Source organism: Odocoileus virginianus, chromosome 31 (genome assembly GCF_023699985.2).
Source record: "Odocoileus virginianus isolate 20LAN1187 ecotype Illinois chromosome 31, Ovbor_1.2, whole genome shotgun sequence".
Classification (NCBI taxonomy): domain Eukaryota; kingdom Metazoa; phylum Chordata; class Mammalia; order Artiodactyla; family Cervidae; genus Odocoileus; species Odocoileus virginianus.
Window position 1 is genome coordinate 29,618,078 of NC_069704.1, and position 27,249 is coordinate 29,645,326.

At 39.9% G+C, this 27,249-nt stretch overlaps 1 protein-coding gene across 10 annotated transcripts in view; it reads right to left on the minus strand.

The window, feature by feature from the left end:
* AOPEP (aminopeptidase O (putative)) overlaps positions 1–27,249 on the minus strand; it is a 392,900-nt gene that overhangs the window by 293,944 nt on the left and 71,707 nt on the right. For all 10 annotated transcript variants that reach the window (XR_011484978.1, XR_011484979.1, XM_070459519.1 and 7 more), the window contains exon 3: positions 19,020–19,186. Coding sequence is in view for 8 of the 10 variants with exons in the window: in XM_070459519.1 (XP_070315620.1) it covers positions 19,020–19,186 (167 nt within the window). In the remaining 2 variants the exon portion in view is untranslated. The remainder of the gene's footprint in view (positions 1–19,019; positions 19,187–27,249) is intronic.

Here is a 27,249-nt window from a genome sequence, read left to right on the forward strand (position 1 = left end):
TAAAAGAGAGGGTCTCTGAGGGTAGAATAGTAAAGCTGAAGGCAAATGAATGGGATTAAGTGAACGAACACACATCAGATGCTGAGACCACCAGCCTTAGGTGTGTGCTGTGCTCAGAGGCTCAATCGCGTCTGACTCTCTGCAGCCCCACGGACTGTAGCGCACCAGGCTCCTCTGTCCATGGAAGTTTCCAGGCAAGAATACTGGAGTGCGTTGCAATCTCCTACTCCAGGGGATCTTCCTGACTCAGGGATCGAACCCGTGTCTCTTGCATCTCCTGCTTTGGCAAGCAGATTCTTAACCACTACCACCAGTCATTTCCCCTTATTTGACAACCAAGTTTTTACCCCCAGGCAGAAAAATGAAAAAACCTGACAAGCCCAAGAAAGACAACCAAGGATACTGAAATTGGAGGTTTCCTATGATTTGTCGATGATGAAACTTACAGAGGACAAGGCCTATGCATTCACTCAGTGCTCCAATTACATTGTAGTCCCCCAACCCCAAAGGCCTACAGACAAATCAAGGAACTTCAAGCATCTTTAGAAAGCCCCTAATGCAAAACAGAGAGACAAAACCAAAAAGCAGCAAGCAACTTGGAGGACAGTGACCATGCTAGGAGAAGAAAACTTCAAAAAACACCAAACAGATACATACTGAAAGTTCAGAGAACTTATTGCAGTGCTGAAACAAGAACAGTACAACATGAATAAAAGAGGACAGTAGAGAATTAAAAAAACATGAGAAGGAAAGAAAAACCCAATAACAGGAGTGAGATGGAATATAAAGCTGAAATCTCCCCAGAAATAAAAGAAGACAACTTAATATCCAACTAACAGAAGCTCCAGGAAAAGATATCAGAGAAAACAGAAGGAAGAAAACTGCTGGTTAAAAAACTTGAGAAAATTTCCCCAAATTTAAGGGACCATAAGTTTTCAGACTAAAAGGACACACAATATCCAGAACACCAGGTACAAGTCCACCTACATTATGATACATCATTATGAAACTTAGAACCCTGAGGATAAAGGCAAGATCTTACAAGCTTCCCAAAAGAGAGAAAAAACAAGTCACTTACAATAAGGACATTTTCAGGCATGCAAAATTTTTTTAAAAAATTGCCTCCCACACATTCTGTTTTCTGGAAGCTACTAGAATATGTAAATTATGCTTCAGAAGGAGGGAGTAAACCAGTAAGAGGAACACAGATGATCCAACATAAGAGACACAAAGGGAACCTGTAGAATGATGGAGAAGGGCATGCCCAGGAGCCAGCGGTGCACCCAGTAGGGAGTGTAACGTGCCCTGCAGGGCAGAGTGTGTGGCCCCAGGAGAGACTGCTTCAGGAGGATGAAACGGAAGGAAAATCTGATGTGTCTGAGCATCTGTGAAGATTTAAACAACTTTCAAAGAATCTTGGGGTTGGCAAATACGTAGAAAACCAAGCAAAAGAGAACAGACAATAAGGTTATTATTAATTCCATGAAAAACTAGCATGTAATATAGAAATAATAATATAATCAAAGTTGCACAAACAAACATAGATATAATAATATGTGATGAATATTGACCTAATCAAAGTTATGATATTAATTACATTGTGAAGATGAAGTTTTGGGAAGGGAGCATGTGTGTGATGGAGCAGGTAGAGGGAGAGGAAGATTGCCAAATCCTTATCTGCCATAGTGTGAAAACCAATGCCGAACAATCAAGCATCTTATTGAATATTATGAACATAAGTATCAAATAAATAAAAAGAAGATAACTTCTGAAGTAAGAAAAATATGCTGGAAGTACTGAGGACTGCTATTTTGGGAAAGGAGTATAATAAGCACAATTGAACTACTTGATTCTTTAAATATGTGTATTTTTTTAAAAAAATTTTAAAATAACATAATCAGTCAATTGAAAGAGAATCTTATCAGAAAAAGAACAACATTTTTGGTTCTGAGATACTATTAAAATGATAAAATATAACTCAGAAGAGGCAGTTTAGCAATAAGGAGTAGGCACTATTCTACTAAGAAATCCTTTAAGGATAAAACATCAGTAATGATATTTTGATAGAAGACCAAAAGCAAAAAGAAATAGGAGGAACAACATCAAGCTAAAAATGTTCTACATAGCAAAAGAAATCATCAGTGGAATGAAAGGGAAATCTACTGAATGAAAGTATTTGCAAACCACACATCTGATAAGGAGTTAGTATCTAAAATATGCAAGGAACTCATGCAACACAATAGCAAGAAGACATCTAACCCTACTTTTAAAATGGGTAAAAGACCTAAATAGACATTTTTTCAAAGAAGTAACTCAAATGGCCAAGAAGTAGACAAAAAGGTGTTCAACATCACCAATCATCAGGTAAATGCAAATCAAAACCACAGTGAGGTATCACCTCACCTATTAGAATAACTGTTTCCAAAAAGCCAAGGGATAAGTGCTGCCAAAGATGTGGAGAAAAAGGAACACTTGTGCATGTTGATGGGAATATAAACTGCTGTGGCCACTATGGAAAACATTATGGAGGTTCCTAAAAATTTTTTAAAAAATAGAGTTCCTCATGATGCAGCAATGTCACCTCTGGGTATATACCTGAAGGATGAAATCACTCTCTCAAAGATATCTGCACCCCATGTTCATTACAGAATTATTCAGAATAGCCAATAGCCAACGTAGGGAAACAACCTAAGCCCCAAATGGTAGATACATGGATAGAGAAAATGTGATACACACACACACACACACACACACACACACAGAATATTATTCATTCATAAGAAAAAAACCCTGCCATTTGCAACAACATGGATATACTTTGATGGCATTATGCTAAGTGAAATAAGTCAGACAGGAAAAGACAAATACTGTATGATCTCACTTACATGTGGAATCTAACAGAAAAAAAAATTAATAGAAGTAGAAAGTAGATTGGTGGCTGCTAATGGTGGTGGGTAGAGGACAGTTGGGAGGAAGAATGGGTGAAGGTGCTCAAAGGGTGCAAGCCTCTAGTTATACATAAGTTCTGAGGATGTAAGGTACAGCATGGTGACTATAGTTAACAATATTGTACATCTGAAAATTGATTAAGAGAGTAGATCTTAAAAGTCCTCACCACACATATGGTTATATAGTGTTCTATATATAAAACTATATAACCATATGACCTTACTTAATCATCATTTCACAATATATACATATATCGAACCATCACATTGACCATCTTAAACTTACATAATGTTACATGTCAATCATATCTCAATGAAGCCTGGAGGTGAAAGAATGAAATACTATACACAATAGGCTTTCTCCCTATGTCTGCATGGAACTTTTCAACTGGTTTTCTGTTGTCCTTCTGGCTCCTGTACCATTCATTTAGTACATGGACAAGACGAGCCATGGAAATAGCAGAAACTGAAACTGCTTGCAGAGAGAACACTGCTAATGGAGAAAGAGTATCTGTCAGATGCCCGCAGAGGGTCATGGAGAATCCACCAATCTCATCACGTCCCAGCATCTTCATGAGGATGTCTGTACCTTCAGGGTGATGTTGGGAGGGCACGGGAAGCCACAGAGGGCTGTGGCAGAGGGCTGGAAAGAGATTAGCAGTTTTAAAGAGTCAGAAACCTTAAGCTGACCTAGAGTTTGGGAGTGAGGTAGCGAAAGTGATAACAGAAACTGAGTCAAGTCCAGTGAAAGTTTTCGGTCTAGCATGATCTCTCCACAGTCTTCTGTGAAGTTAAATAACAGAAAGAAAAGGACTCGAGGGGGAAATGTGTTGGAAACATCCCCCAAACCCATATTTTAAATGTTCAAGATGATTGTCTCCTAATCAGACCTCAAAACTTGTTATTATTGTTATTATTATTATTTTTTAGATTCCTCTACTTAGTGGAGCTCATATGGAAGAAACTGTTTTACATATCAGGCTTTTTAAAGCAAAAGAGTTTTCTAGGCTACCAAGCGACCATCAAACAGGGGCAGATAACTAGTCTGGGCCACATAAGAACTGGCCAGGAACCAACTTCTCAAAAAGACCCTAGCTGGACTCTTCTCAGAAGCTTCCCAAAGGTCCAATTATGGGCTTCTTGCACAACCCTGAGTAAATCTGGAGCTGGTGCTACGACAACAGAATGCCTTAGCAGGGTTCACAGGGAGGCTCTCACTAGTTCATTACTATGAGGGCAGGTCTAGTAACCTCATTTGGTAGAAAACTCTCTTCTGGGTTGTCTGCTCATGGATTATTCCACTGAGCCCAGTCTTGCATGAAGACCACCCACTGCCACGGGGAGGTAGCTGCTCGGGAAATACCTGACCTCACTTTCAAACCATACTGCAAAGAAAAAAAAAAAAAAAAAGCAAATAACAAGGGGAATACTGCCCCAGAAAGCAGAGCATGCATTCCAAAGACAAAGAGAAATAATTTCTGGATTATCTGTTGTTTAGGAATAAGCCTACCTTGGAAAGAGAATTGACAAGAGTTTATTTCTCTTAAATATGTCCACAGACTGAGTTCTAGCTCTGGAATCTGATTGCAAAAGTTCAATTCTCTGATTCACACTTACCAGTTTGGGCACATTACTTAATCTCTGCATGCAATAGTTTCCTCATCTGTAACAAAGGAATAATCATAGTCTGTACCTCACAGCATTACGTAAGGATTAACGTAGGTAACACATACAGAAATCTCTAGGCATAGTAACTGGCGCATAGTAAGTGCTGAAGAAATGTTAACTGCTGTCGTCTTTACAGCTGCCTCCCCCTGTTGCTTGGGCTGACTTTCTGGCGGCAGAGATTAAGAATGTTGAAGGTATGGCTGCCACATGTGCACTGAAGCCTGTGGCCTGATGAGGCCCACAGATGGGGTTTAAGGTTGAATGGCATTAAAACACTGTGCACACAAAGCGATCCATTTAAAGGAGAATGACAGCCCAAAGGGGGCATCCTGTATGACTTCATATAGAACGGGCCATTTGGAGACTATTTAAATGGTGTTTACTTGAAATGAGCCATCCTCGATGAAACAGACAGTGAATGCCTTCATTTTCCTTTTTGATCCAATCCACTTGCCCTAGACTCCCTCACTACACCAGCTGCAAAACAGAGAACATGCTGTACTTGAATTCACCCAGAGTTTTTCCTCTGCAGAGGCCAGAAGCCCATCACACCGCTGGATGATTTCACGGCCAGGACGGGATTCATCAGTAAGACGCCCAGGGAGGGGGCCCAAAGGAAGGGGCCCAGAGGAAGTGGTGCACCCTAGCTGTGCAGGCTTGAGCGGTCACCCAGCTCACCTCCTTCCTGGGCCTCCCTGAAAACTTCCTGCAAGCTGCTATGCCATCGAAAATCCTTATACTTTAATTGTCTCACTAGTATGCCAGATATATCAGATACTGTTCTTAGAATTGTGCTAACAGCAGCTACAAGATACAAGTAAACATTTTCATCTTCAATTCAGGACTGAAATATTCCTTAAAGATGACTTTCTTATGATAGGAATTTGAGATGGGTAATTTTTCAAGTTGTAAGCATTGAAAATTATAACTAGAGAGTGTAAAAAAATTACCTCAATTATTTCCTTCATATACTATTCTAAAAAACTGTCCTATGAATGGTTTTGAAGATTCTTTTAGGGTAAGAAAAGTGGGGAGGAAAAAAGGAAGAACATGATGGAGTATTTCGTTCACAGGAGGAGAGAGAACTTTTTTACGTTAAACCTGTGAAATACTTTACTAATTATTTGAAGAAAGTGTCCTTACAAAATGAAAAAAGATTCAGGAAAAAAAAATCAAGATACTGTAGTGATTTCTACACATCAATCATGCCTACTAATAGTAAATTAAATACAAAATCTATGGAACATCAGAGTACTATTAGGAGTCCTGGATATACTCACTCAACACACACCAAAGCCACAGCCACACCACAGACAAACACTCTGCTTCCACAGAGGCAAAAGCTGATGATTTATGTTTGCAGAGTTATGCATTCACCAAATTACTTGTTCTTAAAGAACTATTGTATCACTGAAAATTAAAACAGGCACTTAAATTCTCCCTATTAAGCTTTTCCTTTATCTTTTAAACTTTTCCACTTTAAGTTAGACAAACAGCATGAGGCATTTGGAAACATCAAATTGATACATGCTTTTATTTACATATCATATTTCTTTACTCAATTCTTCTGTGGCGCCTGCTTCTTTCCTACCTCAAGCTTGTTTCTTTCTCTACCCACCATTCTTAATGTCAGAACTTCCTGCCGGAACTAGTCCAAGTGTCACATCTTTGTATTACAAATTTAAAATGCGATGGTATGAATAGGAACACATAATATACGAGTATGAACTTATAAGTATACATAGATACACTATATTTAAAGTTTCTGTTACATATTTTTATATATTTACTATAATAAATATAATAGATACATAACAAAGTAGGTAAAGCTCCCAGTTTCTTGCGGCTTTTTTCTCTGGAGGCTGTCGGCAAACCCCAGCTTTTTTTCCTTTCACTACTGAGATGCTGAGTCCACACGTCCTGGTTTTATGAGCCAGTGCCACCGTTCTGAATACCCATGGCGTGACTGTCTTTCGTTAGTTCTTTTCCGCTGTTGCTCAAGGGCGGGAACTGGCATCAGAACAAAGGAGACTGTAAGACGCCCTGGGCTGGTATGCAACGAGCACTGCCTGACCAGGGCCATGCGCCAGATCATGCCACCCGCTTCTCGGGCACTGATGCCACCCGGCAAGGCTTCGGGTTTCCTTTCCTGGCACCATGGTACCGCCTACGGCACAGGAGACCCAGGAGAGAATGACCTTCGAGATCATTCCCGTGAAGCAGGTAGAAGAGCGCCACCTGCTGAACCCAGAACACAAGCGCCTCCACCGGGGCTGAGGTTTTCCCTCGTGGCTGATGGAATACCTAAAGGAATACGTTGACCAGGCTTGTTAAGCCAAGTCTCACCCGCGCTCTGACCCGTGTGGATAACCTAGTTGTCCTTAAACTTAAATACAAGGTGGAGGAGCAAACTGGTCACCAAATCATTCCGTGCCAGAGGTCACGAGTGTGCTTTACTCACGTGAGAAAATTCATGAATGTCAAGCCTAAGACAAAAATTCATAGCAACAAGAACTGGTAGACACAGGCCCGCTGGAATCATGATTATTCACAAGAAATCACGATGAGTTCCCTGTGTGTCAAATGTGGTAAGTGCAACACTAGGAGGGCAAGCAAGAACTAGTCAAAAAGCAAGTCACAAACAAAAGAATGAACTGATGTTTAGAAAGTGCAGGGCATTATGTGGGACCTTACAGGGGACGGAACAGAGCAGAACACAGTCTTCAATCAGCAGCAGCTTTCTAAAGAGAAAAGATGTGTTCATTCTGTACTCCCACCCCTCGAAACACACGTATGCATACTAGCCCAGAATAAAGTTTCCTCAGTTCGAGAAACAAGGAGCTCTCTCTACTTTGCATTCTCTCTTTGTGAAAACACTTAATAATAACCATTTCTAAATGTCTTTTAATTCACCATTTCCTCATACGTAATTCTTGGTCTCATACTGTGGGAGCAGTCTAAATAGTAGTATTGCTCACTTTGACCCAGCAAAAGGAAAGAAAAGTTGGTTTTCAATGGCACACGGGGGGTCCGGACCCTGAAATTTTGGCTTTTCCCTGGAATTTCCCACCCAAAATCAAGAGAGAGAATGTCAGGGAGCTGGTCTATTGGGCACACCAGAGAGCAGCATTTTGCCCAGGATGAAGTAATGTCTACAGTCTCCTACTTTTGCACAGGAAAATGAAATCAGATCTTAAGCGAGGGCACATATAGTTTTTCTTTTTTAAACATCTTTCACTTGTTCATATGCTTTTTCTCCTACAATTGGAGGAAGCTTCAGTTAGTCAGTCTTATTCATTTGCTTGTGGCTTCCCATGAAAAATATCACTGGAGTGCTTTTTTCTTTTTTAATTTCCTAGGAAGTAGACCCTGCAAAAATAAAACAAAATTAAATAACAACAACAAAATTACCAAGCAGGAGGAAATTAGAATGTACTACACTATTTTTTTTTTCCTTTTAAAATATACTGAACCTGGGGAAAAGGTATAAACTTCAATCAGAAGCAAAACTAAAGGAATGGCCCTGAAATCATTTTTGTTACTATCAATAGTCATTTTGAATGCTTCTTCCATGAACCTATTACATCTGTCTGATTACAGAGAACACATTTATTCAACAAATAGGTATTGAGTACCTATTATATACAAAACACTGCACTGGGCATTGGGTCTCTGAGCTTAGTTCTTTAGCTACATTTTGGCAGGGAATGCAGGCTGACAATAATACATAGGCTAACATTTCTGTCTGCCCAAATGACATTATGCTGAGCAAGTTATATAATAAAGGAGCCAAAGGAGTCAAACTAAATCTATGGTTTTGACTTAGACTTGTTGAGAAAAAGGATAGTGACTTCTCAGCTACTAAAATTCTTATGACAGTCATCACACTACCATCTAAAGCATTAACCTTCTTTAAAACAGCCAGGAGGAACGATTTCCCCCATGTAGTAAGAACTCAGAGGCCATCATCTGATTTCCGTCCCCTGCCCAAGGGGTTGTTAGCATTTCAGGCCTCTGTTATCTGCCTCATTACACCATGCTGCTCCCAGGTGCTTGCTTCTTTCGGGAAATCAGCTGATGCCTGGCAAATGTACTAATCAGGTTGACGTGCTGCTGTGATGGAAACTGTGACTTGCGGGTTGGGTTTTGCTGCTCATGTTTTCAAGGATAGCTCATTGTTTTAAAGGGCATTGTGCACTACAGAGTGGAGGTCCTATGAGACCAATCCACCAATCTAGAAAACATGACTTGGAAAGGAAGTAATAGCATCTTGTGTCCACATATCCTCTATCTCTAAGGAGTACAGACACATTTGAAGATATTATTCCATCCTCAGAACAGCCATTTGGGGCAGAGGGTGTTGTGACCACACTTGCCTGGTTGTCCTCTGATAAACCCCAGCTGCTAGGCTGCAGGAGGCATTCTTTCTCCTGGTCTAGCTCAATCCTCCCTCAGTTTGAACTGGTAAAGTCTACTCTGAGGTATTACGTAAGGTGTAATACCTTGCTTGTATATAAGCAAATCCCAGTTAGCATCTACGTTATTATAACTATGCCCTGATTAGTAATTCTGAAAAAAAAAAGAAAGAAATCCAAAGATATATTCTTGGTGGTATGAACATTTTCTATGAAAATGTTAAAAGTCAATTCTTGTTTTAATTTTTGATGATAACCTTCAAATAGATATTGAAAGAGTCAGAACACTTTTTTCTGTAAAGGGCTAGTTAGTAAATATTTTAGGCTTTGTAGGCCCTGTAATGCTCAAAATTCTCCAAGCCAGGCTTCAGCAATATGTGAACCGTGAACTTCCAGATATTCAAGCTGGTTTTAGGAAAGGCAGAGGAACCAGAGATCAACCTGCTAACATCTGCTGGATCATTGAAAAAGAGAGTCCCAGAAAAACATCTATTTCTGCTTTATTGACTATGCCAAAGCCTTTGACCGTGTGTATCACAATAAACTGTGGGAAATTCTGAAAGAGATGGGACTACCAGACCACCTGACCTGCCTCTTGAGAAACCTGATGCAGGTCAGGAAGCAACAGTTAGAACTGGACATAGAACAACAGGCTGGTTCCAAATAGGAAAAGGAGTACATCAAGGCTGTATATTGTCACCCTGCTTATTTAACTTATATGCAGTGTACATCATGTGAAATGCTCGGCTGGATGAAGCACAAGCTGGAATCAAGATTGCCGGGAGAAATATCAATAACCTCAGATGTGCAGATAACACCACCCTTGTGGCAGAAAGTGAAGAAGTACTGAAGAGCCTCTTGATGAAAGTGAAAGAGGAGAGTGAAGAAATGTGCTTAAAGCTCAACATTCAGAAAACAAAGGTCATGGCATCTGGTCCCATCACTTTAATGGCAAAGAAATGGGGAAACAGTGGAAACAGTGTCAGACTTTATTTTTGGGGGCTCCAAAATCACTGCAGATGGTGATTGCAGCCATGAAATTAAAAGACACTTGCTCCTTGGAAGGAAAGTTATGGCCAACCTAGCATACTAAAAAGCAGAGACGTTACTTTGCCAACAAAGGTCTGTCTAGTCAAGGCTATGGTTTTTCCAGTAGTCATGTATGTATGTGAGAGTTGGACTATAAAGAAAGCTGAGTGCCGAAGAATTGATGCTTTTGAACTGTGGTGTTGGAGAAGACTCTTGAGAGTCCCTTGGACTGCAAGGAGATCCAACCAGTCCATCCTAAAGGAAATCAGTTCTGGGTGTTCATTGGAAAGACTGATGTTGAAACTCAAACTCCAGTATTTTGGCCACCTAATGTGAGGAGCAGACTGATTTGAAAAGACCCTGATGTTGGGAAAGATTGAAGGCAGGAGGAGAAGGGGACGACAGAGGATGAGATGGTTGGATGGCATCACTGACTCAATGGACATGAGTTTGAGTAAACTCCAGGAGTTGGTGATGGACAGGGAGGCCTGGCTTGCTGCGGTTCATGGGGTCACCAAGAGTCGGACATGACTGAGCGACTGAACAGATACTGATACTGACTGAAGCATCAAAGCAGCCATAGACAATGGCCGTATTCCAATAAAACTTTATTCACAAAAACAGGCAGTAGGCTGGGTTTGGCCAGTGGGCTGGATTATTCAGATACAAAGGAGTCCTGCCAAACAATTTCAGAGTTCACATCTGCAGTAGTGTATATGATTTCACACAGACTTGTAGCACTGCTTTAAATCCTGAGTGATTATGAGAAAAGAACACAAGAATGATGCTTTTGGTGGGTAAAGGTTAAATGACATCAGAGCATGCTGTGTAAGCAAAAACTTTATAGCATATGGAAGAAAAGTGGTGAAGAATAAGATCATCATGTGACTCAGGGTAGAGCAGGAACAACGACCTCAAAAGAACCTTCACGGAGCTGCCAGCATCACATACATACTGTAAGGAGCATTTTCATTTCAGCAAAATAATAATCCTTACATTAAATTGAAGTTGTTTATTTGAATTTTACTGATTTAATAGTTAGGTCTGCATTTAATTTATATTTTATTTTGACATTATAGACTTATAAGAGTTACAAGCTTACATTTATAGTTTTTAAAATATTATTCTAATACAAATAACTTAAGTCAACTCTGGTGAATCAGGAGAATTTTTTCCCTCTGAAAAGTAAAATAATGCTCAAATTTGAGAAACACTGCCAAACACAGCTTTCACATCTGAACTACAAGGGCCAAATCATGAATGAGAAAGTATGTAGGCTTGTTGAGGTGGGAGTTGGGAGATGGAACTCCCAACATTGCATTTGGGAAGTGCAGTTAGTTATCATCACAACTAAGCCAGAAATGGAGGCTGGAGGAGTCCAGGTATGGATGCCTGCTTGAGACTTCCGTACAGTGGTGCATTTACTCAATCAGTTTAGCAAGTCAGGGAAACAGCAGGGAGGGTAAAAATAGATGCTGTGTAAGTCCCAAAGAATTTCACTAGACAATTCACAAGAGGGGCTGTGTGCATAACTAACCTGTCATCTGTTGAACAGCGAGGGGATTTCAGGTAGCACAGAAGTGGACAGGGAATGGAGCTAAGGGAAATTCACAGACTTTATCCCATCTGTTGAAACAGCTTAGAGAGGAAAACAAAGAGCATAATGGGGCAAAAATACTGCAGAATAAAAGTAAAAGTAAATATTGTTCTAAGGACTCAGAAGAACAAGCCTCAGAAATGAATTTACTACAGGAAGGAAAACAAGTTTGGAAAACTGGCATCCCATTATGATACATGAAGATGTAACTTCTATGAAAAAAGGTAAAAAGCCATGAGAAGCCTGGAGAAGGAACTGGCATTCCACTCCAGTATTCTTGCCTGGAAAAGTCCATGGACAGAGGAGCCTGGTGGGCTGCAGTCCATGGGGTTACATGATTGAGCACGTGTGCATGAGGGTGGAGGGAGATGGGCTGGTAGCAATAAATGGTAGAACTGAAAAAAATAGAGCCGTGAGAAGACAACTGGCTAAAGTAGTACAACAGAGTGAGATCAAAAGAGAGCAAAGTAACCAAAATAAGTTTAAGGAAGAACTGCAAAGATTATTACAGTAACAACCTACAATGGAATTACTAAAGAATACAATGTCTCTCTGGAAAATCAGTGGTATAAAGTGTAAATAAAAAATGAAAGGCAAACCATACAGTCTAGGAGAATATATTTGTGACACATATCTGACTGAAGGCCAGAATATCAAATATATAAGGAATATAAAATATATAAAGTTATAAATTCTCATAATTTAACAGAAAAACAACAAAATGACTTGGAAGAGACACTTTTTAAAGGCATATACAATAATCGCACAAAAGTTGTTCACCATTATTAGTTATCAGAGTAATGCAAACTAAAATGACACGATAGTATTTCACCCCAGTTTAGAGCTAAAATTAAAGGAACTGACAACATCCAGTGTATGCAAAGATGCACAGCTACTGGACTCTCATAAACTGCTGGCGGTATACAAAATAACTGAATCACTTGGAAACAGTTTGCCAGATACAAAGTTAAAATATATTTCTTTATGATCCAGCAATTCCACTCTTAGTTATTTACCCAGGAGAAATTAAAACCTTTGTCCACAAAAAGACTTACACAGAAATATTCACAGAATACGTTTCATAATGTACATGACAAATTCAAATGTCCATTAACTGGTGAGTGGATAAACAAACTAGTTTACCATACAATGGATTATTACTCATCAACTTTTTAAAAAGAATAACTATTGACACCCACACAATGTGGGTCTGTCTCACAATCATGTCAAGTGAAAGAAGCCAGACACAAAAGAGTACACATGAATGACTCAATTTACAAGAATGTTTGGGAGAGGTAAAACTAATTTATAGACGTGGAGATAAGATCAGTGGTTGACTGGAGTGGGGTTAGGGAGGAATCACTCAAGTAGGGATGGCAAAGCCACAAGGGGATTTCTAGGTAATGGAAATGTTCCATTATCTTCATAGGGGTGCTGATTAGATACATTTGTTGTTGGTCAGTCCTAAGTTGTGTCCAACTCTTTGCGACCTCATGGACTGCAGCATGCCAGTCTTCCCTGTCCTTCACTATCTCACGGAGTTTGCTCAAATTCACATCCATTGAATTGGTGATACTATCTAACTACCTCATCCTCTGCCACCCTCTTCACCCTCTGCCTTCAGTCTTTCCCAGCATGAGGGTCTTTTCTGATGAGTTGGCTCTTCCCATCAGGTGGCCAAAGTATTGAAGATTCAGCTTCAGCTTCAGTTCTTCCAATGAATATTCTGGGTTTATTTCCTTTAAGATTGACTGGTTTGATCTTCTTGCTGTCCAAGGGAATCTCAAGAGTCTTCTCCAGCACAATTCAAGAGCATGAATTCTTCAGTGCTCAGCCTTCTTTATGGTCCAGTTCTCACATCCATACACGACTCCTGGAAAAACCATAGCTTTGACTATATGTACCTTTGCCAGTAAAATGATGTCTTTGCTTTTTAATACACTATCTAGGTTTGTCATAGCTTTCCTTCCAAAGAGCAAACATCTTTAACTTCATAGTTGCATTCACCATCCACAGTGACTGATTTTGTGTTCTTGGAATCCAAGATAAAAAAATCTGTTACTGCTTCCACTTTTTCCCCTTCTATTTGCCATGAAGTGATGGGATCAGATGTCATGATCTTAGTTTTTTGAATGCTGAGTTTTAAGCCAGGTTTTCCACTCTCTTCTTGCACCCTCATCAAGAGGCTCTTCAGTTTCCTTTCACTTTCTGCCATTACAGTGGTATCATTTGTATATCTGAGGTTCTTGATATTTCTCCCTACAATCTTGATTCCAGCTTGTGATTCATCCACCCTGGCATTTCACATGATGTACTCTGCATATAAATTAGATAAGCAGGGTGACAATATATAGCCTTGACATACTCCTTTCCCAGTTTGGAACCAGTCCATTGCTCCATGTCTGGTTCGAACTATTGCTTCTTGACATTCATGCATGTTTCTCGGAGACAGGTAAGGTGGTCTGGCATTCTCATCTCTTTAAGAATTTTTGACAGTTTGTTGTGACCCAGATAGTCAAAGGTTTTAGCATAGTTAATGAAACAGAAGTAGATGTTTTTTTGGAATTCACTTGCTGTCTCTATGAGACAACAAATGTTGGCAATTTGATCTCTGGTTCCTCTGCATTTTCTAAATCTAGCTTGTACATCTGGAAGTTCTCAGTTCATGTATTGTTGAAGCCAAACATGAAGGATTTTGAGCATAACCTTACTAGCATGCAAAATGAGTACAATTGTCTTGATCAGAAAATATAGCAATAGCCACCATTCTGCAGAAAAAAAAAAAAACAAAAACTACAGCCATTTCCCAGTTGACTAAGAGACGAGTCAAACTTAAGAGATCAAGAGTAAAGAAAGTCTGAATACTTACTATAAACATAATTTGAAACTGGATAAAAATGTACAACAGTGATTATAATTCCTTGAGAAGATATAAAATAAGAACAAAATACATAGATAATGTAAGTATCAAATTCCAAATTATATTAATTAAAACTGGAGAATGTGGGTGAGGGAAATTGATAGAAGTAAGTAAAAAGTGTTAGTCGCTCAGTCATGTCCACCTCTGAGAACCCATGGCCTGTAGCCCCCCTGGCTCCTCTGTCCATGGACATCTCCAGGTAAAAATATCAGAATGGGTAGCCAATCTCTTCTCCAGGGGATCTTCCCAACCCAGGAATGACCATTAAATTCCTTATGTAATATAGAATAAAGTCAAGAGTTTTTGCTTAACTAAATTGTGAACATTCATTTATGGAACACTCCCTGGGCCAGGAAGATCCCCTGGAGAAGGAAATGGCAACCCACTCCAGTACTCTTGCCTGGAAAATCCCATGGATAGAGGAGCCTGGTAGGCTACAGTCCATGGGGTCGCAAAGAGTCAGACACGACTAAGCGACTTTACTTATAGTACTAAAAATAATGAGGAAGCTCTTTATGGTCAGATATGAAATTGTCTATAAGAACAGGTTATTCTAAAGGGGGGATCATAATACAAAAATGTGTACAGCATGTTATGTTTTGTGTAACAAAAGAGGAAAAAACTTGGTTGCCTTGGGGAAGGGTTACTGGATAGTTGGGAATTAGATGTAAAAAGAAGACATCATAACATTTTTTTAATCCTTTGCTTATTTGTAAATGAACCATGTAAATATGCCTTATTTTTTAAATTAAATTTTTAAATGTATAATTTGTTTTGTTTTGACTTTGAGAATAAAGTAAACATTCATTGAAAACTTTGTTACATGTGTAAATCTAACTTATGATGAAGACACCACAAACCAGAAAAGATTCATTAAATGATCTTGGATAATTGGTTTTATATTTGAAAATAAAAATATTTAGTCCTTATTTCTGGAGAAGGAAATAGCAACCCACTCCAGGATTCTTGCCTGGAGAATTCCATGGACAGAGGAGCCTGGCAGGCTACAGTCCAGTCCAGTTCAGTTCAGTTCAGTCACTTATTCATGTCCAACTCTTTGCAATCCCATGGACTGCAGCACTCCAGGCTTCCCAGTCCACCACCAACTCCCGGAGTTTACTCAAACTCATGTCCATTGAGTCAGTGATGCCATCCAACCATCTCATCCTCTGTCATCCCCTTCTTTCCCGACCTCCAATCTTTCCCAGCATCAGGGTCTTTTCAAATCAGTCAGTTCTTTGCATCATGTGGCCAAAGTATTGGAGTTTCTGCTTCAGCATCAGTCCTTCCAATGAATATTCAGTACTGATTTCCTTTAGGATGGACTGGTTGGATCTCCTTGCAGTCCAAGGGAGTCTCAAGAATCTTCTCCAACACCACAGTTCAAAAGCATCAGTTCTTCGGCACTCAGCTTTCCTTATAGTCCAACTCTCATGTCCATACATGACTACTGGAAAAACCATAGCCTTGACTAGACAGACCTTTGTTGGCAAAGTAATGTCTCTGCTTTTTAATATGCCAGGTTTGCCATAACTTTCCTTCCAAGGAGCAAGTGTCTTTTAATTTCATGGCTGCAATCACCATCTGCAGTGATTTTGGAGCCCCCCAAAATAAAGTCTGTCACTGTTTCCATCGTTTCCCCATCTATTTGCCATGAAGTGATGGGACCAGATGCCATGATCTTAGTTTTCTGAATGTTGAGTTTTAAGTCAACTTTTTCACTCTCTTCTTTCACTTTCATCAAGAGGTTCTTTAGTTCTTCTTTGCTTTCCTCCATAAGGGTGGTGTCATCTGCATATCTGAAGTTATTGATATTTCTCCCCGCAATCTTGATCCCAGCTTGTGCTTCATCCAGTCCAGTGTTTCTCATGATGTACTCTGCACACAAGTTAAATAAGCAGGGTGACAATATACAGCCTTGATGTACTCCTTTTCCTATTTGGAACCAGTCTGTTGTTCCTTGTCCAGTTCTAACTGTTGCTTCCTGACCTGCATACAGGTTTCTCAAGAGGCAGGTCAGGTGGTCTGGTATTCCCATCTCTTTAATATTAATTTTCCACAGTTTGTGGAAAATTGTTATCTGTTGAGACCATTCAGGTACGACCTAAATCAAATCCCTTACGATTATACAGTAGAAGTGACAAATAGATTCAAGGGATTAGATCTGATAGAAAGAGTGACTGAAGAACTATAGACAGAGGTTCATGACATTGTACAGAAGGCAGTCATCAAGGCCATCTCCAAGAAAAAGAAATGCAAAAAGGCAAATGGTTGCCTGAGGAAGCCTAACAAATAGCTGTGAGAAGAAGAAAAGTGAAAGACAAAGGAGAAAATGAAAGATATACCCATTTGAATGCAGAGTTCCAAAGAATAGCAAGGAGAGATAAGCCTTCCTCAGCATTCAATGACAAGAAATAAAGGAAAACAATTGATAGGGAAACACTAGAGATCTCGTCATGAAAATTAGAGATACCAAGGGAACATTTCAAGCAAAGGTGGGCATAATAAGGGACAGAAAGGGCTATAGTCCCTGGCATAGCAAAGACTCAGACATAAGTTAGTGCCTAAACAACAGTCCTTATTTCACAACACTGACCAGATTAAACTACAAATTATAGAGTGAAGTTACTAAAAATAAATTAAAATTAGATAAAAATATTAGAATAAAACAGGTGAGTCTTAGCGCAAAGAAAAACTTCCCAAGAGAAACCTGACATATCTGACTATGTAAAAATTAAAATTTCCTATAGATCAGAAATACTCTATAAAATTAAAAAGTATACTAAAAATAGAGAAAACTACACAAATATAAGAGATTATATCTCTATTTCACTTTATTTATTTTTTAAATGGGAGCACAGATTACAGATTTATGTAATAGAAGTTTTATGTAACACAAGAGCCTCCATAATGAAATGAAGACCTGAAGAAACAGACCTATGCACTGGTCTGCTGGGTTTGATGACCAGTGGACAGTCAACTCAGGACCAGCCAGATGGAAAACTGCCCAGGGCAAGGTATGTGAGAAAGAGCATGGAATGTCCATGCCCTCTCCAGGGGTACCGTTCTCCCCACGTCTTCACATGGTCACTAACCAGGAAGCCCCAACAACTACTTTTTAAAGATTCAATCAAACTAGAAGACAAAGCAAACTTTTGGAAACCTCACTAACATCTCAATATAAAAATGGGCGGAGGAAATTAACAGATAGGAAATGAAAACGGCTAAGGACATATGAAAGCTCATTGATCATAAAAATAACCCAAATTAAAAAGAAACCTTCTCTCGCCTGTCAGATGCGTGAAACTCCAAGGATGAGGGGACCTTCATAACTACTGATGGATATCTAAAGTATCACAACCTTTCTGAAAAACAACTTGAGATGAGTACCAACAGCCTTCAACAGGTTCAAAACTTCTGACTCAATAATTCTAAGTTCCTACAAACTATCTCCTCAGAAATATAATGTGACATTATTTATAATAAGAAAAAACCTTGGAAACAATACAATTGTTTGTAATATGGAAATGTAATAAAATCTGATGCTCTCATAAAATATTATGCAGACATTAAAATCATTAATTTTAAAAATACTTAACATCTGGAAAGACATAGAAGATATACTGTAAGTGAAAATGAATATGCTCTCCTGGCAATTTTGAAATGACAATATATACTATATACACAGATTTTAAATAGCAGAGGGAAATGCAACAAAATGTTAACAATAATTTTCTTTAAAATTAATTTTATTACTTTTACTTTTTGTAAATTTTAAAGTTTCTATAATACATGGTGGAAGGAGACACCATATTTAGATGAAGAAATATTACAATTACACAAACTTCACCTGGCATCAACAAGCTCCAGATCTCAACTGAAAGTGTCAATTACTACAACAAGCAGGAAACTCACAGAGAAAACCTTGATGATGCATGAGTACCTGCCTTTCATCTTTCTTACACACCTTTGACTCAAAACTTCATGGCCCAATAGAGTAAGGACAGAGCAATACCAGGACAACTCCAGTGGGCAGCCAACAGGAGAACTATCGCTCAGCATAACAAATAACCTTGCACAGGCTCCATGGCCTAAACACAAACAACTCAACTGTAATGGTGTTTCCACAACACACTTGCCTGCCCAGAAAGTCTTCAGCCAAGACCACCACTTATGGTCCACAAACCACCAGGTGAAAGGAACTGCCTTAATAATCTAAGAATTGATAATTCTGGCATGAAGAGCCCTACATGCCATGCTCAGGCTCCCAAGGGCCCTTCCCCATCCCCTGGTGTTTTCTCTGGCAGGATGTTTTATATCATGTTCAGTCCAACCCAGCTAATAAAGGAGCTCTTTTAAAGCTGAGAAAAACCCTGTGTATTGGGTTCCTGGGTCCAACATGTGTGCAATAAATAAAGAAGCACGGAACACATGTACAGTACCTTCCCGAAGCTGTGTTGGCTTCGCAGAATTCTCCCCGCTCATTAAAACAACAAAGGATGCAGCTGCTCGAACTGTAGCCTGCCATGTTGACATGGCAACGGGTGGCTCCTGGCATGGAAAAAGGGCCCTGTTGTTTATGGGAGATCCCACAGTATAAACACATGGCCTGCAGAAGAAAGACAAAGAAACAAAGGCAGAGAATCTTTAAAATGAGTTGTCACTTTCCTTACCACCATGGTAGCAAATGTTAAGTTGAACTTTCAAAGAGAAAATATCGAACTGACATCTGCCAAGGGTTATGTGAATAGCCGAGTGGTTATTTCTCCCAAATGAATTACTTAAATATGTAAAGAGAGCTTTTTTTTTTTCCCCCCTAAGGGGAAAAATATTTTTTGGATAAAGTTTTAAATACTAGTCTGCCAAGTTAAAATTTATATTACCTTGCCCTTCCCCTTAGGTTCTTAGGCCTTCAAAACAAGAAAGTTTTAGAGACATTCTTATAAAACTTTTGGAAAATATTCTGGAAAAGAAAATATGTTTAGTGATACTGAGATATTAATACTTGGAAAAACAAGCTGGTGGTCTCAAATGCCGTGCTGGCGGGCAGATACCCCCAATCTTGGAAACCACCATCTCAAATGGAACCCTTGTGGGAATCCTTGTGCGGAGGCCAAGAACAGGGGTTGGCATATAAACAGGACTGTGGGTCACAACAACCAGGAGGCTTGTGATGGGAAGGCCAAGGGCAGAGTTATTACCAAAGGAAGTATAAGAAACCAGTGGCATGACATTGGGGCCCATTCTGCTACAATTAAAAAATACAAACCTACACACACCAAGAACAATCCCTTCCATGATAAGTCACAAAGAGAAATGGAAAAATCTCTGAGATCAAAGAAATCTATTCTTTTAACACCACTGAGTAGAAGGCACAGACTGACCCTTGGGAAGATGTCTTAGGAAAATGTTTTCACTTTTTGTTTTTCAAGAGTTATGGCAAATATGATATAGTTTTAATCAGCGTGATTGATGGAGTAAATGATAAGAGTGGAGTGCTACCTCTCTTGCATAAACTGGTTTTCCTTTTTAGAAGAGTTAACACTATTATGACTGAAGATTTATTGTGTTCTTACAGTGAGCAAGAACACATAGAATGATGACCCCACTCCGTCAGTCAGGGTCCAGGAGGGAAAACATAAACCAGTGTAGGTCTTAATAAACAGAGGTAATTTAATTTAGGGGATTGGTCCTAGAAGTAACAGAAGGACTGAGAAGCCAAACAAGCAGACAGTGATGCTACCCAGAGATTAGCCACAGCAGCAAGGAGCTGTGACTCCATGGGTTGGAGGGGCTGCTGTTACTGAGTGTTCTGGGCTTACAGCAACAGGAGTCATTTGACAGAAGCCAGAATCACAGTGGAGAATGTCCAATGGGTGCAGGGACCAGGGAGACTCAGTCATTGCTAGAGGCACCAAAATAAGCAGAAAGAGGAGAGGAAGTAGTTTGTGTGTGTGTGTGTGTGAGTCTCTCAGTATCTAAGCAAGAACACTAGAGTGGATAGCTATTCCCTTCTCCAGGGGGTCTTCCCGACCCAGGGATCAAACCCAGGTCTCCTGCTTTGCAGGCAGATTCTTTACCATCTAAGTCACAGAGAAGCCCAGGAAATTGTTTATTGCTTGCTAACTCCTGCTCTCAAGTGTTCCATCAATGCCCCGCATTGGCCAAACCTGACAGGAAGTCAGAAGACAAGGGAGCCTGGGAAATGAGGTTCCTTGTCATTAGGAGAAGATAATAAGAGCAGAAGATGGACCTTAGAGCAAACAGGTAGTCTGCCTTCTAGAATTGTATATGCCATGATTACTCACAGATTTGACATGAGGCAGAGAAAGAAGACTAGACATTCAGAAGACTAGTCCTGGCTGGGTTACCAGCTCATTAAATGGCTATGGAAAAATCCCTGACCTCTCTGAGTCACATGCAAAATGGGGATAAACGGGCAGGTATGTGACTTCAGTTGTCTGTCTGTTCTGGTCCATAAACCCACGGTTATGTCCCAGAATCACAGATCCAAGAACGAAGGCAAATTTTCATGGAAGGCCCAGAGTCTCCCATTGATTTCACAGAGTACTGAGCTCCCACCCCGGTGCTCTTGGATCCCTGGTTAATTGACTGAGCCTGAGTTAACTTCAGGCAGTTGAGGACCTAATGAAGTCCCCCTAAAACTACCTCCTCCTAGCTGGGTCTGCTGGTTGTGGGTGCCTGGTGGGGGATGCTGTAGCAGCTCAAATAGCTCAGGTAGGTAGCATCAAGGCATGCCTAGTTCTGAAAATTCCACCTGTTTTTTTTTCCCAAAAAGTCCATCATAGAGAAGGATCCCAAGAAAAAAAGCATCATCAGTGAAACGGAGTATGTTGTCGCTGGCCGAATGGCAGGCATGACTCTTCCTCTGACAGTGACAGCCACTGAGAATCAAGGCTTCCTTTCTTACTAAAGCAGAACAGACCCCACAGTGTCTGTCAGCTCATGAGCTCTTGGAATCCACTTCCAATCGAAGCAGACTTGTGGAGATAAGCTTATTTGTGATGCTCACAGGGAAGTGGGAGACCCTGTCAAGAGATCGCCTAAGACTTTCTCTGGGGACAGGAAGTGGGAGCTGACCCCATATTATGGTTTTAAGTCTTAGGGTACTTTGGGGAAGTATCTGTGCTTTATCTGTGCTCTCTTGTTCTTATACTCAGCACCTCACTTCCCTAGGGTGACTCTAGTGTTACAGGTCTTCCCTTGTCTGCACATGGAGCAAATTCTCCCCAAAAGACTGGCTTGCCAGGACGTTTGCCTTTCTTCTCCCTGTAAGTTTGGGTTGGAGGCCCTGTTGGCATATTATCATGCATTCCACCAGTGCCCTTAGGTATGAGGTCCCCAAGCCTTCCTCCACAGCCTCCATACCTCTTTCCAGAAGAAACTATCAGATTTGAGATGAGGTCACATGTGAGAAAGGGCTTTCCAGGTGGCGCCAGTGGTAAAGAGTATGCCTGCCAATGCAGGAGACATAAGAGACACAGGTTTGATCCCTAGGTTGGGAAGATCCCGTGGAGGGGGACATGGCAACTCACTCCAGTATTCTTGCCTGAAGAATCCCACGGACAGTGGAGCCTGGGGGGCTACAGTCCATAGTGTCACAAAGAGTCGGACACGATTGAAGCGGCTTAGCACACACACACACACGTGAGAAGACAGGGCAGAGGACGAATCAGAAAGACTCAGCGATTCACTGAAGAAGGAGAAGGAAGGGAAGCCCTCCCTGAGGTAGCCAGCTCCCAAGATGGCCCCAGTGACTCCCGCCCCAGGTATCCACACCCCTGTGTAGTCCCCTCCCACACTGCATTGGGGTGTCCTCTGTGACCCAAATCACTACAACGAAAAGCCCGCACACCCCAACTAGAGAAAGCCGGCATGCAGCAACAAAGACCTAGTGCAGCCAAAAGAAACATAAATAAATTTTAAAAACAAACAGGAAAACAATCCTAGGCCAAATTTCTTGAAAATGTACATTCTCTTCATGCTCCCAGTCTGCTTCCTTCTTGGTCTTTTCTTCTTTTTCTCAGCTCACTCCTCCCTCCCCAACACATCCAAACCAAGAGCCAGTGACCTTATAACTGAGGGCTTTTTGAGCTTTCACAATGATATGCCTATGCATGTCACACATCACAGTGCAAATGTCCAAAGCAATCTAAAGTCAAGTAAATACATTTTAAGAGGGATGAAAGCTTTAACCCCCAGGTAAAAGCCGAGTGGTGGAATTTTGGGCATCTGACAGAAAGTAGAGGATGGGTGGACAGGAGGTCTTCATGGAGTCTGAAAATCATACTCTGTGATGACTCTTGTCACACGCACATGTTCCCCACCCTTCCTCTTCCCTACCCATTGTGTCCCAGGAGGGGATGAAAATCTATGTGCATTTATAAACATGCTCTGCAGTTATCTGGATGTGTGATCATTGAAATATATGCAGCTGTGTTTATTCAACATGCACAGCCTTGCACCTTGGCCATGTTGCTAAAATGCCTATGGGATAGATGTTTAGGCACAAGCCTGCAATTCTCTGATGTTTATACATCATTATTTCCCAAATGAACAATTCCTTCCAACATGAAAAGCAAAACTCTCCTACCAGGGTTCATCCCACATGCCCTGGGATACCCACCCGCAAGGGAGACCCCTTGGAGCCCAGATTAACTGCATAGGAGTTGCAGGAATGGGAGAAAGCAACTGAAAATGAGAAAGAAAACAGAGTAAGATAGCGGGTGACAGCCAGGCCATGGCTGGTTGTCATTAAAGAACTAAACTAAGAACCTGTCAGAATAACAATTATTTCAGCTTCTTGTCATATGTTTGTGTATTCTCAGAGCAGTCAAATGGAGATACACTATGCTGCTGGTCTGACTGTGTCTGTCCAAATTCATGTGTTGAAATCTTAATGTCCAAAGTGTTGGTAATTAGGAGGTGTGGTAATTAGGAGGTGAGGTCATTGGGAGGTGCTCAGGACATGAGGGCAGAGCCCTCATGGATGAGATTGATGCCTTTATAAAAGAGGCCAGACAGAGCTTCCTGGCCCCTTCCACCAGGTAAGGCCGCAGCCAGAAGCTGGCAGTCTGCAACACACAAGAGGGCCTTTACCAGGACCTGACCATGTTGGCACCCTAATCTCAGAATTTTAGCCTCCCAAACCATGATAAATTAAGTTCTGTTGCTTATAGACCATTCTCTCTGCAGTATTTTGTTATAGCAGCCCAAATGGAAATGGACTATGATGTCAACTAGATATGTTTGCTTACCTTTTTTGAGGGGAAGCCATCTTTACAACTTGTAGGGAATAGGCTCAACCCATACATTTTCTTTATTTTCAGTTGACTACTATGTGAATTTTTCTTTTTGCAGTTAGAGTGAAAGGGAGTTATTTTTAGTTTAAAAATACTACTTTCCGTAAAAATCACCCATTTTCAGAGACTTGATTATCACAGATCAACAACTGGGGAGAGGGTGGCTTCAATAGACAGTAGGAGGTGATGAGCCCGCTGTCAATGTGGATGTAGCTTGATACGATGTTTTTCCACACTGAGGCACTGATCTGGTCACTGGAGGCCAGAAGGCCCCAGATATGACAGGTTGGTGGTTCAGATTCTTTCATATTTTAGATTTTCAAATATTTCAGATTCTTTGTAACTTCCCAGTTACAAAGTCTTCAGGACTCCTCTGATTTCTTTTTATCTGTTCTCCTTCCTGCACCTGACCTTTTTTTATGGCTCTATGTTCTTATTAAACCTAAGTTACAGTTTCCGTTGTAGGTAAGCAACCGTCTTGCTTTCTGTGACATAAAAACCAAGAGCCAGAATACTAAAACAGGAAGTATCCACCAGAACTGCCCCCTCACTCTCTCTCTCATCCCTACACACACACACACACACACACCCCACACACTCTCTTTCACACACACATACACACATCCCTTCTCTATTATCATTCTTCTTCACGGAGTGATCACCAAAACCAGGACTCACCAATCACAATGAATATACATGACGAGTCCAATGAGAATACTGCTTTGACTTGGATAGATTCTGGTATAGTCAAAATGGACTGGACTGAAAGTGGCTTTGAGTCAGAAACTCACCTCTTCAACAGAGATGTTTTGGGTGCAAAACTAGCAAGCTGTTTGTAAAGGCAAAGACACTGCTTCTCATCTGGAAGCCCCTTATGAAGATAGGATTTTATGTATGGAAAACATTTGGAGATCCTCTCATGGAGTTTTCTCATTTTACACATGAGAAATTAAGCTCCAGAGATGTGAAATGACTTTTCTGAATCACACAGCTAGTTGGCAGCCCACGTTTTGAGTACTCAGGTCTCTTGGCTCTCACTTTCTAGATTCTTTTCAACTCTCCACACTTTTGGTTATAGGTCATTTTTATTTGTTATTTTCTGTTGATGTTTGGTTATTCATGTCTTGTTGCTGTTGTTTGGTTGATTTTTGTTCGTTACTTGTTTAATTTCCATTAAGACATTAATTTCCATCTTTGTCTTTTCTCCCAAAACTCAACTGGGTTTCTGAGAAATACAGATCTAGATGGTGCAGCAAGGGGATAAAGAGCCCAAGAAAGAACACTTTCAAACATTTTCAAATTTGGAATTATCAATTCCTCCTCTGTAGTTATACAATGATATTATAGAATTAATGTGTATTTCCCCTTTAGTTTTCCGGAATTTTATATTGGTTTCTTGAAGCAAATAGGGGAGAAAAAAGGTATTAATTACAGAAATGTTCATTTTAGACCTGAAATCTCTTCTAAAATATCTTCTGTTCATTCTTTTAATTTTTAAACTTCATAGTGAGATACAAAAAAAAAAAGAAACTATTTTATTGTATGTGTGTGTGAGGAGGGCATGTATTAACATCTGATTTTGATGTTAAACTAAAAATATTCCAAAGGTCTATATCTTCTTTGGTCCAATACCTGAACAACAAATATAATTTAAAAAAAATCGTTCTCTCCTTAGTATTTTGCCAACATCATTCTGGCTTTATTAAAACAAAGCAACATCATAGTGATTAGGAAATTTTTAATTTTAATATCACTTTAAGTTATAATGCATTTTCCTAGTCAGATATTTTTAACAAAGGCCAAATAATTGTAGCTTCTATAATAAATTTCCTATATTTAACTGAATTTCCCCTCCATTCAACCCATTCAGTGATGTCATCAGCTTAAGCAAGATCTCCTAGACCACTTCGCTGGTTCCACAACTATCACAGTGATCCAAAGGGGAAAAGGAATGAGTTACCAGAAAGAATGTTTTGATTTTTAGATAATATTTTATTCACTGAAATGGAAAAAATGCAGGAAACACATAAACTTTGAATAAAGATTTCCATTTTTTAAAGTTTTTTTTTTTTCTAAAGTATGCTGATGCTCTAGAATCAAAAGATATTGTCTTCTTCTTATCTGGCTTAGCAAGAATAATGGCCCCAGTTCTCATCTAAATATTTTTAAAGGGCACACATACTCATACACATACTCACACAAAAGTAAGCACTTTTTCCAAGAAGCATGTATCATATTGTTATGTATGTGTTTGTTTATCAGTCATTTTTAAAGGTCATTTAAAATCTAGTATCTGAATGATGGAGGCAAGAAAGAGCAAGTAGATTCAAGAGAAGCCAGAACTCCACAACGGTTGAAAGAAAGTAGGAAAATGTAGTTTTTATATTTCCAGCTATTTCATCTTAGAACTAGAATAACAATGAAGGAGAGTAAGTTGTTGACAATGACTGAAAAGAAATACTCTTTTACAGCGGCAAATATATTTTCAGTTCCCATCTAGAACTTGATGGATAAAAAATGGGGTGACAGCTCTTAGAAAAGGGAAATTTCAGGGTGTAAAGAGGATTATTTTTTTCAAATTTGAAATTTTTTGATGACTTTTTTTAATCAGTTTTAGATTTCTTTTAAAATATTTGTTTATTTTTGGCTGCTTCAGATCTCAGTTGCAGCATCTGAGATGTTTTGTTGGGGGTGTGCTGGTTTAGTTGCCCCATGGCATGTGGGATCTTAGTTCCCTGAGCAGGGATCAAACCACATCTTCTGCATTGAAAGGCAGACTCTAAACCACTGGACCATCAGGAAGTCCCTAGATTTGTTTTTAAAAGTACAAAGATAAAACATAGACTTCCCATATATCCCATACCCAGTTTTCCCTACAACTTACATTAGTATATTTGTCACGGTTGACATATTATTATTAACTAAAGCTCAGATTTTACTCAGATTTCCTTAGTTCTCTCTTAAAAAAAAATCCTCTATACCCCTTTTCTATTCTAGAATACTACATTAATTTTAATTATCATGTCTCTTTAGGCTTATCTTGATTGTGACAGTTTCTGAAGACTTTATATTGGCCTTGAGAGTTTTCAGGAGTACTGGTCAGGTATTTTGTTAAAAGTCTGATTTATCTGATATTTTCTCTTGGTTAGATTGGGGCTGTGGGTTTTGAGGAGGAAGATCAAAGATGCCATTTTTATCACATACTATCAACGTGATGCATCGGTGTTGACGTCAGCTGTGATCTCCTTGCTGAGGTCATGTTTGATAGGTTTCTCAGATGAAAATGTACTTTCTCCTCCTTTCCATACTGTCCTCTTTGGAAGGAAGTCATTATGAGTAAACAGTCCTT